The following is a 19,368-nucleotide window of genomic DNA, read 5'->3' as shown; positions in this document are numbered from 1 at the left end:
CTCTGATTAAGATGTTTGTGTTATTAGGGCGCTGAGAAGTCTGCACGTAACTATACTTGCAAAGCAAAGCATCATCTAAACTGAAAGGGCAATAGATTATCCCTCAGTTAACTCAAGGAGGTATAAAGTGACACACGCATTAACTTGAAGCAAAAGTTTATATTTTCAGTTCTTACTTTGGAGGAATTCTTCCATCGCTAGAAGCAGTGAAAACACTGTATTCAGCGAGTGCTCAAAAGCAGAGTCCTTTTTATACAAAAATTATGTATAATAATACTTGGCTGAGTCAATGACTTGACTTGGTGAGAACTGGCAATAGATACTGGACAACTAGTATTGATAATACACATGGAAAATATAAATTTACAAAAGACTGTAAAACTAGTCTGAGAGAAAGTAAATAAAATTTCATATTAATGAAAGCATCAATCAATTACATGGTGTTCTGCAGGTCATAAACAATTATAGCTGAAATAGCTAAGAAAAAATAGCTTAGAAAAAATAATTTATCCAAAAGCTTAGAAAAGATGCTGAAAAGCGAAGATAATATTTTGCAGATGTGTTTGGATTAGTATATTTCATTTTAGTAAGTTTTTTTCAATGTTCAAACTTTCTAAGTTTCTTAAGGAAATTAAGTTATCACAGGATGAGAGGGAAGGTCCCCTTGTGAATTAATTAGAAGATAGAAAATAAAAAATAAAGAAATAAGTAACTTTCATTAGGGGGTGGGGTTCCTATTGGAGTCTCACAGGGATCTGTGCTGAGGTTGTTTTTTTAAACATTCAGAAATTATCTGGAAAAGGAGGTGAGTGAGGAGACAACAAAGCTTGCAAAGTGATTCCACAGAGCAAAAGATGAAATTGACTGTGAAGAGCTGCAAGATTTCAGGACACTTTAGCATCTGCATGATAAAAGGACAGCTGAATTCAACGACGATAAACATTAAGTCATTCCAGCGAGCTCCAAATTAGGGCTTTCCATTAGCTGTTATTACTTAGTAAGGAGATCCTGGAATCATTGCAAATGGCTATTAGCTTACATTTTGCACATCCACTCAAAGTGCACCAGGAGTCAAAAGGCAATTAGAATCATAGGAACAATTAGGAAAGGAACAAAGAGCAAAACAGAAAACATGATTCTGCCACTGGATAACCCTTAGTGCATCCAGATCTTGACTACTGCTTGCATCTCATCAAAAGAATATAAAATAACAGATACAGACGGGGGTGATAAGCGTAACAAAGGTATGGAACGCCTTCTGTAAGAAGAGAGGTCAAATAGTCTAGGATTCTTGAGTTTCAAAGAGATGTAATTGAAATGGGATACAACAGAAACATGTAAAAGCATAACAGCATTGAGAATATGACAAGATAACAATTGTTCATTGTTCCTCGTGACATAAAAAACTAGGGCACTGGGTGAAATTATCAGGGAGGGGTTTGCAAACAAACCAAGATAAGCATTTTTTTCTCCTATTGCATGATTAAACCATGGAACCCACTGCTACAGTGAGGCTGAAGATGTAAAATGACTCAAGACACATTTACATAAACCCATGGGGAAAAAAAAAATACATCAAAGACTATTAAACACAAAAATGTGGATAAGACCTCTGCTTCATAAACCTCCTCAGTTGCAAAGTGCTGAAGCTGACAATACTGCTGTATGTTTTTTTCCTGTTCTTATACTCTGTTCTTAAATGTTTAATACTGGCTACCACCTAATAGGCTTAGAAGACCATTCTCAACTTTGATTTTAGGTATCTGTTCTCATAGTTGTTCATACATGCTTGCATGATATAGTAACAAAAATACACTGTACTACACAGCTTCCACAAAAGGATTTCAAAATGGTTTGCAGGGGGCAATGCATGCACATTCTCTTTACATGCTGACAGAATTATCAGCAGTAAATGATGATATTTCCTGTAAAAATTGAGATGCTTCATCTACAGTCACAGTGGAGAAAAACAGGAACAAGAACTGACTTCCTGCCCTCCAACTCCTGATTCTCCATTGTAAGTTTCTCCTTCCATATCCAAGAGAGAGATGTTAAAGACTTGGAATTAGAAGTTTGACCCATAGCTGGTAACTTGTAGGTAAGTTTACAAAGAGCAGAGAGCCACAGCATCCACCACTGCCTCCACCATTTCTTGTTCTCATTTGTCAAAAGCAGAGTCAGGATTGCAGTCATCTCCTCTGACCTGCATGAGCCTGCTCAATTCAAGCCTTCAGAGGCTTTCTGGGATTAGAACTGAGTACACCACTGAGCCACCTACTTCAAGAAGCCTGCAGGGCACAGTTAGCCCTTACACAGCAGGGCAGCTATCTAAAAAGTGATTGGGGCAAATATAGCTGGATCACCATATCACATTTCCTCTTATACTGAGCGGTAGCTGCACTTCAATTCTAAACACCAAGAAATACTTCATACAATTAATATGGACCTAGCATCACTGTACTGACGCTCTAGAAACACAGCTTATTTTGTGCTTATCGTTAAAAACATAGAAGGCTTGGGGGCAATGCGTCATAAGAAAATTACTTTTGATCAATGTCAAGATTGCAGAAACATTACACTTCCTGAGTGCAAAGAGAAATTTTGCCACAGCAAGATGCATTCCTCCCTAATTCACAGACCAAGGGGTCTATGAAGCCTGCACCTTCCTTTCAGATGGGAAGTCTGCTCTCCACAGGAAGTTCAGGCTACTCCACATGTCAGCATAGAAAGGAGTGGGTGAGCAAAACATCCCATAATACTTCTCCCTGACTATAAATATAACAGGGTTACAAATGAAGGCTCTTGTGATTTTCTTCCCCGACATAATAATTTTTCACGATGTCATCCAGATCAGTTACCTTTCCATAAGTGTATTTGTCTGCTTCCACCATCTTCATCCATGGTTCTTGCAGAACAGTGAGGATATATTCTTCTGCTGGGTCAAAAAGATCCTCAAAAGCTGGGTCAATTTTTTGATAAATCATGTTTTTCTTACTCTGATGAAGTCCAATGTCCATACTGGCAGATGGGGCAATGTAAGTTGCATAAAGGAACTACAATAAAACAGAAGAAAACTGTTTCTTAGCCATCATCCATTCCAATGGTCACAGTCTATTGAAGGAGAGGATTAATGAATATTTGTCCCCCACTGCCCTGCTGTATATTCTGAACGTATATCTAATTACACCTGCCTTGTTTTTACCAATATTACTATTTTGTCCAAAATTCAGTTATTGCCATAACTGACCTCCCTGTCATTTTTACTCCTCCTTGTTAAAATGGTTAGATCACAAAATAATGTTTAATGTAGTTTTTGCTTAGAGAGATTTGACTGATTCTTAGTTAGATTCAGATAACCATAATCATTACAGCAACTGCACTCTTAATGAAGTTGCATTGTTGTTTTGCAGAATATGTGCTGGGCCAGCTTGTGAAGGAGTCTTACTTCTTCTGCATAGAAGGGAATTTGTAAATTTAAGTTTAAAATTAATGAAAAATTTTAAGATCTCATTCTGTGAGAATTGCACAGTTCTTTGACATTGGTGAGACTCCATCTCACCAATCTGTAACAGGATCTGTAACAGGAGATACCACTGCACAACTGAGGTCTAAATTCTTACCAAAGCAAGGATTACAATATGCTTTTTTATGAAGCACAGAGTTTGCCATTCAACATGTACAAACAGAAGAAAGCTGAACCTGGAGAATGTTTCCTTCTCACTAGCAGCTCATTCTTGAAGCATAGAGTAATTTTTTTTATTTATTTCAAAGGATTTTTTTTTTTTTGCAAATAGTCCCCTAAGTCAAATCCTTGTTTTTAAATGTTTCATAAACTGCTATGAAAAAGACATTGAAAACTCAGAGAAAAACACTTTCTTCCAGGAATATCTTGGAAAAAGATATTCCAGAATATCTTTCTAATACGTCATGATTCTGACTGCAGCTAGGAACTCAAGTGAAAAAAGATGCTGCCATAATAAATTTCATATACTTATAAATGTTTTCTCTTCTTCATATTGTCAAAGTCTAACTAGTTTTCAAACATATGGTTAGGGGATCAGATTAGTAGCATAAATCAGAATTTCTCTCTAGGATGGCACTGAGGAGCCCATCTTCATTATTTATTATCCCGCAGTTTTGACAAAGAAGAATGCAGGTTTCAGATAATTCTCATGTTCCTTATGTTGCTAAAATCCAGCTGTAACTAGCAGATGTACAAAGGAGTAGCAAAGAAGAAAATAATACATTTACTCTGTGTTCAAGCAGTAATAAAACACTGTTGTGTTTAGATTTCAAGCACAGTTGGATAGTGTTTGAGTACATTAAATAATTATGTTTCTGTTTGTTTTAAATGAAATTCTGATTTCTTAGACTCTTTCTTTCAAACAGCAACAGGACCAGACTACATCCCCATTATTTTGGACCTTAACGATTTGAAACAGATCCTTTAGACTCCTGATATCAGGTCACTGAGGAATACAGGGCTATGATGGCTGATATCCATCCCCCACTTAGAACTTGTAATGATTACTATATTTACTGTCTATGCAGGATTCCACCCCCTTTCTACATAGATCTACATAGATCTGAAAACAAATATGGTTTGTGGCTATTGTGGCCCATGTTATCAGTGCAATAAAGACCCCAAGGTATAAGGGTAAGGTCAAAGAACAAGGACATCCACAGGAAGAGTCGTAGCTGAAGAACAAGACCACATTTATCCTAAATTATGCCCTTCTCAGCAAATCCCCAAATAAATTTAAATTTAACAGAGATAGCATTAATTAGATTCATAGTGATTTCAAAAGTTGGAACTTATTTTGAAGAACCCTAACACTAGTAATGTTTCAGTTACATCATGTTCTAGTCTGATCCAAAACATTTAACATATAAAATAGCCAAATTAGAAGGGACCAGTCTAATGATATGAAGATGTGGTATCTTTAAAAATAGACTTTTTAAAGAGGGGTTAACCATTTTATTCATCATTAGGCCTACATTGCTCCACCTGTTATGACTCATAAAACCACACACAAGGGATCTGTAAATTGGTGGAAAAGGTCCAAAATAGGTCCTCAATATTTTAACACATATTTAATCAGGTCCCTGGTCATTTTTAGCATAGTTTTAAGAATAAAATCAAAACAAACACTCCACAACTTTCTTGGGTGGAACTGTTCTTTCCCCCATGATTTTGTATGAAATGGGTTAACTTGAGTATATTTGCTACTCTTCTTTAGAGCTGACAAAAAGTATCAGCCTACAGAGTCAGAAATTGCCCAGACTAAGGAAGCTTTGGCCAAAACCTATTGACAATCTGCTCACATAAACACTGTCATAATATATTGCCATATTGGGGACTGCCTTTGCAGGCTGCTCTACCTGCATAACTGCACTCAGTCCTGTGTAATTTCACATGCAAAACTGGAGCACAGTAAAGACAGACATTTTTTTCCAGAAACAATAGTTAGGGCTGGTAATACACATGAAGCAGAAATTTAGAGGTGGTTAAGCTAGCTATAGGAGTGCACTTTTCCAAAGTTAAAGGACCAGACCCTCAGTGCTGTAATCAGGATGACCTCTTCACTTTTGAAGGATGCAGATTTACAGTGTCCGAGGATTTGGCATGATGCCATCTTTTTGCTTAAATTCTTGCAAGAATCTGTTGCTATGGAATTTGACCCACCAAATAAAAAGATACCATCACAAAGTGACAAAGTGAATGCATGCACTTGCAGATAGGGGAGAAATGAGAAGGAGCTTTCATCCCTATGTCCCTTCCTGAGTGTTCAGGCACATCTGTAGATCTGCACTAATTTGAATGCAAGGAGTGCAGGAAAACCAACTGCAAAGAGTTCTAGACATGCCAAAAAAGAGGAAAAGTGTCTGTGTGCACAGCCTTCAACACTGGGCAATGAAGTTAGCAAGTTATAGGGGGAAAATACATTTTATCCTTTAAAAAGGAATATTCATAGCCTTTTTTGACTCCCTTGTCGTGGAAGCCTTGTGGTTTTCTGAATCTCAGTGGAATAGTGAAACTGTTGTATTGGCCAATCTCCTAAAGGATCAGCAGGAAAAAAATACATTAAATTAACTTAAAGGTTATCAAATTCATACAAAAATCTTAAGCATGTGACATCAAGTGCACATCATACTTCATTTATTCAATGTTTTGTTCCTTTTGTAAAAGACAGAATTTTCCTACCTGCCAGCTATACATTTTCCTATAAATGTATTAGAATAAGTGATGGATTGAACCCAAAACCCTATCTGGAAATTTGGTCAGAGTTTGCATCTTGAAATTACTTATAATGGCACAAATCTGAAGATACAAAATGCTTAGGAAATTCACATTAAGACTTTGGCCTCATTTTTTACTTTCCAAATCAGGGATTGTTCAGGTCTTGGGTTTTTGGTGTGAATTCATCCCCAGATGAGACGGCTTTGGTAAGCAATCTCAGAATGACTAGAGTGCAGCAAGAAACACAAAAAAGATTTAAGTCCAAGTGCTTTGTATTGCTGCCCAAAGGCGTGGATATTGCTCTGATCTAAACGAGGGGCTTGTGCAGCTGCTTGACAGAATCATATGATGGAAGAATACAACGCACTGGCTGGTCTTTAATGGAAAGTCTAAACTGCCTTAACCCCCATCATCACCTTCCACTAACATAAATCTTATGTCTGACCCTAAAAGTTCACAGTAATGATAACTCCCTTTATCTAAGTTGATTCTAGTGTTAAAATGTTGTACTTCCCATAACTGTATTAAATTTTCTAACTCTAAGTAACTATTTTTTAATGGAAAACTACAATATGTGTTTCTTTATTGCTTTTCTTTCCCATTTTATTTTATACTCCTGTGCATGTGTTTATAGTGAATAACCATATATGTTCCTGGATGATTACCGGTACTCATTGTTTTTCTTATCCATCACATTTCATTCTCACTGTAGTATCTTTCCCTGGATGAATGAATATACACCTTGGAATGCATTTTCTTACTCTATCATAAAGCCGAGATAAAAATGCCTAACAAGTGAAACAATGAGTAGCAGATACACAGCAATCTAGGTTTGCTCTTGTTTCTGACAGGAAGCAGGCAGAACACATACAGAATACTCTGGATGTCTCTTTCTGTAATAAATAGTGAAATATATATGATGATGTGTTGTGTGAATCTGATCCACATTCTCTTAGGAGTATTTGGAATTACTATCTTATTGTGCCAAAGGTGAGTGCAGAATCTGGGAAGGCATCTCTTCCATGAGCAGACACTGTGGATTGGATGCAGCTTGACTCTTTACCATGTTCCAATGAAAACAAGAATAATTTTTGTGCTGCCTTAAAAGGCAAGCTTGAGAATGATACCAAATGTTGCAGCACATGTGTTGATTTGTTATGTTACATTTCAGCTGTTAGTTATGCTAATGGAACAGTTTCACATATTTTGGTTTGATGTATTTACTTTAATGGCTATGTGTATGTAGCTCTCTGCAATTGCCTGGTAATGCTGATTGTACGATGTTCTGCTGTCACCACCAGGCCAGCACTGGAAATAAGATAAGTGAAAAAGACCTGGGCCTTAATTTTCAGCCATGCAACCACTGCAGAAAGAGCGTAAGCTGGTGTGAAATGAAACCAAATTGGAAACCATCATGGACCATAACCTAAGATTTGGCCTGCAACAAAACGTTTAGGAAAATGAAGACACAGTCTAGATATGGTTAACTTGCACGCTGGTGTGAGCTGGGTCCCTAGCCACACACAGGCCTGGGCAGATACAGGACACAGTCAGTCTTAGAGGTACAGTCAGTTGCCCTCAGCCTCAGGCCGTAAGTAGAGCTGGAGGGGAAAACAACTAAATAGGGTAGCAGCTCAAGTTAGCCAGTGTGTGACAGGAGAGAGGGAGGAATCTGTGCCTCGGCCTCTGCTTGGAGTTTCTGTACAAATAACAATGATTCAGGTGAGAATTCTGGACAAATATGCAAAATTCTGTCATTTGCCCCAGTAAAACCTCCAAGTAGGAAATGAAGACAAATTCAAGGAAGTCCAGATGCTCAGTAACATAAGCCATACAAAGAGATTATTCTCCACTGCTCTCTACAGATATTTGTTCCAACGACATGTGAAGTAGCTTTGCTCTATTACAGCATATATTGAAATATGCAGATAGGATATACTCCTACAGGAGGTTTACAGAGGAAAAACAGACCAAAGTTTCACAAAGTGATTTTAAAAGTTGCTTGGAGTCCTTCTAATGATATCACACTGATGCAGCCTATTCAGAGTATTCTGCAGTCGGTGACAGCTATCAGCACCCATGTGGTGAACCAGTTCATTTTTGTTTTATTCCCTGACTTAAAGTGCATGCTCAATTAAGAATACTCGTTTATAGGAAATACCAGTTCTGCTTGACAGTAAATGAAGGTCTAAAGATCAAATGGGGGGGGATGACAACTGCAAAAAGAGCATGATGCCCTGACAATCAGAAAAGGAAAAACAGGACTGACAACTGAAAAATCCATTCTCATGACTAAGGTCATTATCTGAGGTCTGGACTGTGAGACCTGCAATTCTAACCCACACAGGAGACGGAAGGAAAGGTACAGCACAATTAGATGATTTAGAAAAAAATGTTATCTCTGATGTTAACACTAAGCAGACAATTTCCAAATAAGACACAGAGTAGCAAAGGGGAGATTAGGTAAACTGAGTATAATAGATAAAACTAGGAACATACAGCAGAGCCTAGAAATCAAACTACGCATGTTTAACATTTAAATCGAGAAATTCCATGGAAACAATCCAAAGAGCTTCTTTTACTGTCCACAAACCAGATTTCCTTCGGTGTGGGTTGTCAAGATTTGGAAACTTTTCTACTCTCTATCTTCTTTTCAGTCCTTACACTGAACAAATGTATTTGTGAAAGGAATGAACAAATGTATTTGTGAAAGGAAAACACATTATTTACAACTTACTTGAGCTTGTGTGCATATTTTAAAAGGATGAAGAGTTTCTTGGTAGAAAAGCTGATGATAAGCCTGTAGGTCAAACCAAAAGTACGCGCTGTTCTTCCACAACTGGAGATTAAAAATACCGTAAGTTATTGCTACCCAAATATCACAGCTTTATAAAAGGTTGACTTTCCAATGCGAGTAATTATTTATTTCCTTGGGGTCATCATAAATCACGCTCAATTTAAGATGGATTTAGTCTGGTGTTGCATACTGGCAGAAGGACAACATATTTAATGGCATCGTTACTGTGATACTATATCTTTTATTGTATCCTTTATGCATAATTGGCCATTAAAATTGTTAACATTGTAGTTAACATTTGAAGAGTAACCACATTTCAGTGGCGTAAAGCCAGCGCTAAAGAAGAAATGTTGATAATGGACATGCAGAATTTGTGCCATGATGAAATAGCATTTTGCAGCAACAACCAAAACAATTAAATATTGTGTACTTGACATATGTTACTGTGACTATCATTACATTTTTATTACATGCATTTCTGAGGCACAGAGTCTTGGCCTCATTTCATAAATTCAAATAAACATCAGAAGATCTTTCAGAAGAAGGAGTCTAGATCTTTCCCCAAGTCCTCTGTTTTAATCATGTGCTTATGGGGTTTGGATCTTAAAAATATCCTGAAACCCCATCACTAGACAGTAAAGAAAATATTCTGAAAAGATAGGGGCAGGGAACTTTGCTCCACATACTGTAGCCTGCCAGATTTGGCATGTGAGCAAAATATACTCCACAGCTCTAGACAAAACTTAAGGAAATAATTTTCAAAGAAGTCTGGCACCTGCAAAGGCTAGAAGACATGCAGGTGGGTGCCTATCTCCCATGAAAAAATAAGTGACTTTTATTTAGATTTCTATCTATACACACTTAACATTTTTAGCTGAAGGTATTCAGCTTTGGAAACATTGGCTCTTGCCTTCTGGTAGCCAAAGGCATCTTTAGCTACTGCTGCTGGATTCTGGGTTGTGCCAGCGCTGAAACAGATGTCCATCTTGATTGCATTCAAATCTCCCCTAAAGACTCAATTTTTCTGCAAAGCCACTAAACACTGACTCAGATTCATAACTTGTTCCAACCAATCCTCAATTTACACCCAGCAATGAATGATGGATCTGCTGACTGCAGAGAAGAAATAGTGTTATGTTTCTCAGAAATCCAAGAAGCTTCGTGGAAGCAGAAGAACGTTTTTAAAACATTGGAGATTTTGGACATCACTAACTCAACAAGTAAGAAAGAGGCAGATTATCATGAGTAATAGCATAGCGGATTTTCCATCTTTTTAAAAAATGTTTTTGTGGGTTAAGACCTCATTTTTTCTGCCAAGTTAAAGGCTAGTTTTTAAAGATGATTAGTCTTTTTTTATCCCTGATGGTACAATCATATTTCCAATAGGCGTGAGACAGTTAGGATCTGACAGCTTGGTTAAGACCTGTCATTAGTTTGAATATACACATGAACAGTTTATGGTTGTTGAGGGATTGGAGTCTCACAAGTAATAATTCATCCAGTCATCAATCTTTCTTTCTCCATTTTTTTTTTCAGTCTGGCTGCCCTCTATAACTTGGCATTCAGTCAATTGTGGACTAAATTATCACAGGGTAGGAAAACGCTCATACCTTATTCCCTGACTTCTCACAGAAGTGTGTGAAGTAGTAGCCTGCTCTGTTCTCCAAATAAAGAGACTGCAGCATGCTTTCCATTCTTGATCCCCCTAAGACAACACTGCCAGCAGCATTTTTCCCCTGGACAAATAAAATACAGTTATACAGCAAGGAATAACAGGCTTTCATTATTTTCAAATGTCAGTACATTGCAATGGAGGGCCATGCAGTGTGTTCAATTAGTATCTTCATCCCAAGAAACCAGACTCCATTTTCTACTATATATGCAATTGATCATAGCTCTCCATACCATTTTCACACTAAATATTCACATCCAGTGGAATAAGTCTGATGACTGAAGGCATGCGGAGTAGTAAAATGACCATAGCATCCCTTAGGTGGTTCATCAATACTTGAAACAGGAAAACAAACCTGGCCTCAATTCTGTCATAACTCTTTAGCTCCGAATCCAGGGAATTCCAATGATACTAAACCATATAATTTCACTGTCAAAAGCTGTCTCAGCTCAGGCTACTGTGTTTTGAACCAACAGAAGTTAATAGGTGGTTATCTGGTCAAACCTTGAAATGATTAACTGTCATGGAACAAAAGATATGACTCCTGGGGTTACACACTGACATCAGCATCAAAATCATAAGCATTTTAGGGGACAGGAAATCCATGCCCTTTACTGTGGCTAGCTCCTGGAGCATTTGAGGAAGAATACATCCATTTTGACAATGCTCACAGAGAAGCCAGAGGAGGGTACAAACTAGTAAATTAGCTTCTGATGATCACAAGAGAGAAACTTTGGCTGACTTGCCATCTCTGATAGCAGAAATGGGAGCAGATGAGTTTGGCTGACAACCAGCTTCTTTCTTAACAGTAACAGGGATGGAGAAGGGCAGGAGGAAGACAGACTTCTGAAGCAGAGCAGGAAAATCCCACTCCCCAGTATGAAGTTAAACCATGAATCCCTGCATTCTCCTTTGCATCATATTTGTGATGGCAAATTGTGGGGTCCTGACTGTAGGGTCCAGTCTAGCCCTGTAAGTGTAAATGGATAATATTTTCCTCCCTCAGCCGGAGGGAAACTCTGCATGATGAAGGTGTATAAAAACTAATAGTTCATGATGTGAACATTTCCTGAATATAAGTTTCTAACTGCAAATGTCCCCTAATTGCAAAGACTAGCCTTTTCTTCTGTCAAAATTAACAAAGAAGTAAAATGATTGCAGTGAAGTAATAAACAAAGTATGATTTTGATGTGAAAAACAAGCAAGCATGTGCTCAAGTGATCAGCAAACTCCATGCATATGTAAACAGGCCCAGATTTCATAATACGTTTTTATTTTTAAATTGTGAGGCCATGGGTATCAATACCGCTATGAAACAGCAGGCTGTTTCGAGACCATTCCACAAACCTGAAAAGTTTTGGATATATTTTAAATTGCCAAATCTTAACAGCTCACACGTTTGATTTGTCAGCATTTTAACAATTATTGAGAAAAGGCTCCTCTGTGCAGCGTGTCCCTCCTGAGGTTTGCTGGATTGAGGGCCTGCTTAGCAGGCAATAATTCAACAAAGAAAATAATTAAGTACACAAGCAATAAAGAGGAATTGTACAAGTGAAGCATTTTCCTCTTATGAATTTTACTATTTTAATTACTTTCTAGGGCAGATTCAGTTTTCATTGTAAGTCTGGTATACTTTCCTAGGCAACAATTCCACTGAAGCATTTATCCAGTGAGTTTTCCATAACAGCCTACTGAACACATGGTCACTATGGAGAAGATCAACACTTTCTAGTGAAAATAAACCTCTGTATGTGCCGTGATTTCCTATCAAATAGGTGACAGATACCACACAGAAAATGCTGACATTCTAATTATACCTCTGCATATGGCATTGACATTCACATAATCAAACCAATTTCTCCCCATCATTGACTACTTCCCCTTTAATACTACAGAATAAAGTGTTTTAACCCATGATTCAAGACAACTACAATTTTCAAGCACTACTTACTGGGAGAAGCTCAGCATAGGTGTACTTTCTGTGACCCTGGTATTTGGAGTCTGCAGTGCCATCCAAAGCTAAGCAATGAATCATGTCTCTGCTCACTGACTTTGGCCTGGATCCACAAACAAACAAAAATTTCAATACCTATTTAAGAAAAAACTAGGACTGCTTATAAAATAAACAGCTAAGAAGGGGCATGAGAGATGTAGAATGACATAGTGAATAGTAGAGGAAAAAGCACATGGAGTTCAAATTTATAATAAATGTAAAAAATGTAGAGGAGTACTTTTTCATGTGGCTCTGTGGAAATTCCTGACACAGCATATCTTTGAGGGCAAGCGCTTGAGACAGGGTAAAAGAATATAAATGTATGTAGAGAATATCAACAATTATACAAGAGAGGGTAAAACACTTGTGTTTGGAGAAATAAACCTTTTTGTGTTGTGGCACAAACAAATGAGAAACTAATCAGCCAAGGAGGAATTCTCCATGCACGCAATCTGTACCTTCATAAGCAGATTATTATATTAGAGGAAAGTATTCATGAAAACAGTAGGAACTAAAAGCCTTTCATAAATATTTGAGGTATATTGGTGTGCAGAAAGATGTACAAGGGACTTTGGTACTTACCACTTTCTTCTGCTAGAAATGTCATCCCTTTGGGGGCTCTGACTTGATGACAGGGTAGGTGATAGTTTTAATGATCTCTTCAAAGAGAAATTTGGTGTAGCTAGTTTTAATACAGTTGTTGGTGAGCTTGTTCTACTGTTCTAAAGGACATAAAAGAAAAATAAGGCAATTCTGGTTATTTTTCCACCTTTGTGTTTTCTTAACATGATCTCATTAACTACTCAAAAACATTCAAGGGTTTTCAGGACCATTTTTCCTTGTCAATCACAATATGTAATACTGCAAATTGCAAAAAACTCTGAATATCTTCCAAGATTTTTCAGCACACCTTAATAACCACTATAACATAAAATTACATTTTAACAGGTAGAAATATGTTACATGCACTTTGCATAGAATTACAGAGGATGTCAGGTGAAGAGCATGTGAACATGTTTTGTGAATCTGTACTAAAAGATTACCTTAAGTAGCTCACTATAAACCAAGGCTATAAGACAGATACAATCACTCAGACTAAGAGAGAAAGGGGACATTCTGCCACACCATCACTGACTTATTTTGAACAAAATCATGCTATGACTTTTTGGAGATGCCAGTTGCATTCAGAGTGCCCTCAGAAATTCACCCAGAGTTGCTGCTCTTCCTAAGCTCTTGCAAGCACAGTGGAGCTGGAAGATTCAGAAGTCCAGATTTCTCACAGAAAAAAAAAGAAAAAAGCAGCAAGAAACGGTCCATCAGCTGATTCTGTGAGGTTCACGGGTGCCGGCTCATAGTTTTCTTGAAGTGCTGAACTCAACAGGGGCTGGAAAACCTGCAGAGTTAGTATCCTGTCTCCCTGACCTACAGCTAGTCCTGGGTCATTAGCACACCTTGTGAAGCCAGAACTGGTCTCTGTAAGAGGCAGCTGCTTCTGGCTCCCATTCCTGCTGATCACAGCAGGAATCTGGCTCCTGAACCCAGCTTCTTCTGAACAGGAAACCTGTCCCACTGTTTTTCCTCCATTATCTCCATGAATTAGCTTTTTGAAAAATATAATTGTAGTCTAAAACTATCCAACTCAAAGTAACAGAGGTATGTGTAAGCAGATCTGTGGCATAGACCATCCAGTTCCTGATACTGGAACCACAGTCTCAATTCACATTCTCCAAGTACCTTCTGTCCTGAGGTTTAACATTTCGTTGCTGAAAACCTGCACCTTTCATTGCAGATACCTCTCAAATTCAGGCTTTCAAGGAAGAAAAGAGTCAAAACTAAACTGGCTACCTGCAAGCTACACGCTGTGAAAAGGTCTGTGTTGTGTGGCTCATGGCCCTCTGTAGAAAGCAAAAATCGTGTGTAGCTGATTGAAGGACTGTGGTGATAGAACATGAGCAGAACTCTGCCCTTTTTACAAACATGAGGGGTAGATTCAGGGTAACTGCAGTGAAGTTGTAAGAATTACTCTGGATTAAGATACGGCTAGTTGAAGGGCAGAATCTGCACTGCTAGATCCTTAATTTTGCAGTTCTGAGAATTTCAAGCTAAAATATCTATCCAAAACACTTATGAAATAGTGAGGATATAACCGAGAAGATAATTTAACTCAATTTATAGCAACCTGTTGCATAAAGTATAGTAAAATTTTGTTGCATTTTTATACATAACCGTCTGCAACAGACCAGTTGCTAAATCTTCCTAACAACCAAGTACCATATTCTTGTCTCATTGAATTAAGTAGTTTTATCATTATTTTTGATGGGGCAAGGCTTCATTTTTCAATGTTGTGATCCTACCTACCTGAGGAAGGAAAGGTGGTATCCTGGGCATGCAAGACTTAGGTGTCAATGGTAGCAATGATACCATTTGTGGAAAAGGATCAATGTCCACCCTTGGTCTCTCTTGGCACGTGTGCCAGAGCTTCAGTTTTGCACTGGCAGTTTGTATTGCTGTTGAATGAGTGACACAAAATCTGGGACCCCTAGGAAAAAAAAATCTAACAATTAGAACTTTCCGAAAACATGAAATACTGGGCTATTCGGCTTCTTTTTTTTTCCCGTGATGGTGTTTCCTGTATCAAGATATGGTCCTATATGCACCTAGATTTAAAAATCAGTTAAAGATATGTTTAGATGTTACACTCTTCCAAATCTAAAACCAAGCTACACATAAACTTAGGTTATAAATTCTGCACCATTACACAGTTGCCTTTGTATGAGTCTGCAGTAGGATATGCCCCATCCATCCTACAGCAAAGAATGGGAAAGGATTGTAGGTCACAGGACACACACCGCAACTCTCATGAGGCTCCACAGCAAAGTTAACAATTGCAGGTATTTGTTTATGCCTGCAATTTGTTGATCTCCCTTGGGGAGGAGAGAAGACCTTCAAAAATTTTGCTTATGTTTTGGAAACAGGGTAGAACTTGCATCCTCGCCTAAGCTGTCCATAAGTAAAAGGCATTTTGTATGACAGACACTGAACAGTAAAGTCTCAGGGTCAAATTCCACGTAGATGTATACACAGAGCATCCTCAGAAACTTGAGAAGGGCAATATGGGGAACAGGTTAGGACAGAATTAACCTTCTATGCCTGGAGGGATTTCCCTACCCTGCAGCCTAAAGTTTAGTTGAATGGTATCCAAGGCAGCTATACACAAAGTAGCTCAGATGCTCTGGCAATAAAATAACAAGGGCTCAGTAAGGCAGATCTACCTGGCTTCTCAGTAGATTGCAGTGTAGTTTAGGGTCAACTAAAAATTCAGAGGCAACATCTGCTAGCATTTATGATGACATTGCTTCCCATAATTGCAATGGGATAAGTGAGATGAAATAGACCTAATAGGCTTATCAAAGAAAAGGGGAATTTGTTAAACAATAGAATATTAGTTCATGTTCATGTTTTCATACCAGTAAAGAAGTAGAGGTTTCACTACTTCAGGCTGAATCCGTCTTAAATGCCTTATATTCCACTGATCTCCATGCAGTAGATCAAGTCTGAGTAACACTTCCGAACTGAGGAAATAGTCTCCACTGCTCAGCAGATAGAGTTTTTTCATCTTACTGAGTTGCCTTGAGTCAACAAAAATAGTCACATAAGCATGTATCAAATGCTATACAGAACTAAGTACAGTTCATCCTACTGGTTAAACTGCTGTCATGCAACATGTTTTTAATTGCAAGTGGCAAAAGCCAAAACATTGTTTCCACAAATTAGAGGCAGGTTGTGTATAAGATAAAATGTGCAGTGCCTTAGAATAGACAATCTGAATCCAGCAAAGCCTTTCACTAAAGCAGTTTGTCATACTGAACGCCCTACTTGTGAATTTAAATTCTTTTATTCATTTTTTTTCTTTCTGTTGCCATCTGTTTTCCAAATCTCTTTCTAACAAAGCCTTAATACTGTGGCAATTCCGACTTCATGTCAGCTTTGCAAACATGACTCTGCAAAAAGAGTTTTATCAGCTTCAGCAGAGTCATTCCTGACTTACCTTGTCAGGACAGTCATGATTACTTTAATTGTGCCTGTCCTATTCAAACATTACAATTTATTCTGAAATCTCAAAACCTGCATTGATCTAGCTGGATTACAAGTATTAAAACAATGGGAATAACTGTTAAATAATGGGAAGTACCTTTGCTGCCTTGTAGTGTCCTTAAGAGCCTTTAGTCTTTCAATATCCATCCAGAGCCACCAGTACCTCTCCCCAAGGGTTCCTTTAATGAACTTCTTGAATCTTTCAAACTCATGTCTGTTGCCAGTGTCATAAGTCCTGTGACCAATACACCAGGCAGCCCTACTGTCTGCCCCATCACTTTCAGAACTTGATCTTAAGCTTACTTCTTCAGTATCTTGTTCTCTTACATCTCCCTTGGAGTCCAGGACAGTAAATGGAGAACCATGGGAAAAGAGTGAATCTGCAGTACCACAGGCAAATTCATTATTTGCTAACTCGTGTATAAACACTTCAGGCTGTTTGTGGAAATCCACATCACTCTCAATGTCAGCAGCTGGCTGGTGGGTCAGTTCTGAAATAGGTTCCTTCATTACAAATTGAGTATAAGCTGGTATGAATTCTTCCGGTGTCTGAAAAGTTGCGCTTTCCTGTCCATTTTCTTCTTTTGCTGCACTGTCCCATTTCAGGTCTAGATAAACTCTTAACTGAGTATGGGAAGGAGGTTCAGCAATGGCCACAGAAGAACCCTCCTCAGCCTCTCTGGATCTCTCCCTAATAATGTCGGCTTTTGCTGATGCTGTCCTTGAAGGGGAAAGGAAACTCCATTGGTGGCATTCCTTACAAAGAGAGCCTGCTTCTGCATTAAATCAGAAAAAATCATTGAACACCTTTTGATTCAGGACTGTTCTCTTGCATATCAACATTTCCAAGTTAAAAAATGCAACATATTTAGATTGTGCTGCTGCAGAACAATCAGACCATGTCATGCTGCAGAGCAGGGAATAGCAGAGGTGCTTCTGCTGTTGCTATCTGGCTAGAAACTCAGCCCCGTGACTCAGAAACTCATTCCCTGTTGAATTCCAGCAGAGCAGCAGAGTTCAGGAACAACTCCCTCTGGAGCCAATTGTCTTGTTTAGTCAGCTGAGCATCCCAGCTCCTCAGCACTTGTTAAACCACCTTGTTGTGCTGCAAAGCCTAGTTTCTTCCTGAGCATTTGGTCATAGTTTGATCAAAGTCACAGTATGTAGCAAGACTGTTTTTTATTTAGGCTTGAGGAAGCTAGTAAGTGATAATTCTTTGTCTACTTACGTTGATTATTGCAAAAGACTAAAACACTGAACAGGCCTCTGTCAGTTGGGTAAAATCTTGACATACCCAATCCTTCCATACATAGAAGGACAACAAAACAAATGATTATGTCAAGGGCTCTGGAAACATTTAACAATCCTGCAGTCCAGTCTGCCACCCAAAAATGGCTCCTTTCCATTTAGAGATGTTTCATAACTAACAAGTTCAGAACAGTGACCAGCCCTGTTTTTTTGGTCTACACTTCTCTCCCTAATTCCTTTTACCCGGCTCCTCATCATCCCCATGCTATTAAGCATGCCCTGCCATCCTGGTTTGCTGAGAAAGAAACTTACTGCTTTAACTTGCTCAAATATCTTTTCTACTTCTGCCAGACTTTTAGGAAATAGAGTACTTCTGGAGCATGTTAGCAAAGATGACCTTGACTATACATACTGCTTAGCTGGGTTAATGCTGTACAAGTCAGCCCTGTAAAACTGAGCAGAATAACTGTAGATATTGTGAACAGCAGCAGAATCTAAGTGAAAGTAAAAAAAAACAAAGTCATAATTCAGTTGTGGCTCTACAATATCTTCATATCAATCCAGTGTTTAAACTATAGAATAAACTGAATCTTCTGTATATCCCTAAAGCTAAGATGTAGGCTTTCATACTCTATTGTATCACTAAGGCAAAACCATTGTCAGTGAGGAGACTGCTACAACCTCTGAGCACATACACTACATCCAACAGTGACAGGAAAGGGCTAAATCTCTCAGATCCACTGAATTCACATTTGTGATGTTATCAGCCTGTGTAACCCTCTATGGTGGCCTAGTCAATAAATGGTGATGGTAGTTAAACATTCCTTCCATCTTCCTCTGAAAATAAGCCACGTCTAACCAGTGCTGGCCACTGTCACAGACAGACACTTGGGTTAGGAACATGGCATAGCAATTCCCTGCTCTGCACTTACATAATTTCATGTGTAAGTGCATATGGCACAATATGTTGACATTAATATAAAAATCAGTGTGATTTAAAATATCTTTTCTTATTTCTAAACTATTTCAAATGTTTTCACTTGAAAAAGAAAAATCATAGCTTCTCAACACAGTTCTGTGAAATTGAAACATGAAGAATGATTTCACAGGACCTGAGGGAATTAGGGAGAGAGATACACAGCTCTTGAGTAATTAAAAGCCAAGTGGCTCAGGGTTTTGCTCAAGACATTAGTTGATAACCCTGATCTGACTGAAGAAGTGAGCAAGGAATTCAAACTGGATTGTCCAAGCAAATACCTTCAGCTATTGAACTCTTTCTAATTGCAGGCTGGCTCTGATAATCTTAGTTGATGTCCTTTATT

At 38.2% G+C, this 19,368-nt stretch overlaps 1 protein-coding gene across 1 annotated transcript in view; it reads right to left on the bottom strand.

The window, feature by feature from the left end:
• The window catches only part of RGS22 (regulator of G protein signaling 22), a 59,608-nt gene that overhangs the window by 20,322 nt on the left and 19,918 nt on the right, over window positions 1-19,368 (bottom strand). The window contains exons 8-15 of the mRNA XM_072851156.1: window positions 16,896-17,574; window positions 16,171-16,332; window positions 15,062-15,242; window positions 13,286-13,425; window positions 12,662-12,767; window positions 10,649-10,774; window positions 8,979-9,080; window positions 2,859-3,053 (exon numbers count right to left, since the gene is read on the bottom strand). Of these exons, the coding sequence (XP_072707257.1) occupies window positions 2,859-3,053; window positions 8,979-9,080; window positions 10,649-10,774; window positions 12,662-12,767; window positions 13,286-13,425; window positions 15,062-15,242; window positions 16,171-16,332; window positions 16,896-17,574 (1,691 nt within the window). The remainder of the gene's footprint in view (window positions 1-2,858; window positions 3,054-8,978; window positions 9,081-10,648; window positions 10,775-12,661; window positions 12,768-13,285; window positions 13,426-15,061; window positions 15,243-16,170; window positions 16,333-16,895; window positions 17,575-19,368) is intronic.

Source organism: Ciconia boyciana, chromosome 2 (genome assembly GCF_034638445.1).
Source record: "Ciconia boyciana chromosome 2, ASM3463844v1, whole genome shotgun sequence".
Lineage (NCBI taxonomy): Eukaryota > Metazoa > Chordata > Aves > Ciconiiformes > Ciconiidae > Ciconia > Ciconia boyciana.
This window is presented reverse-complemented; position numbering and strand designations above follow the sequence as displayed.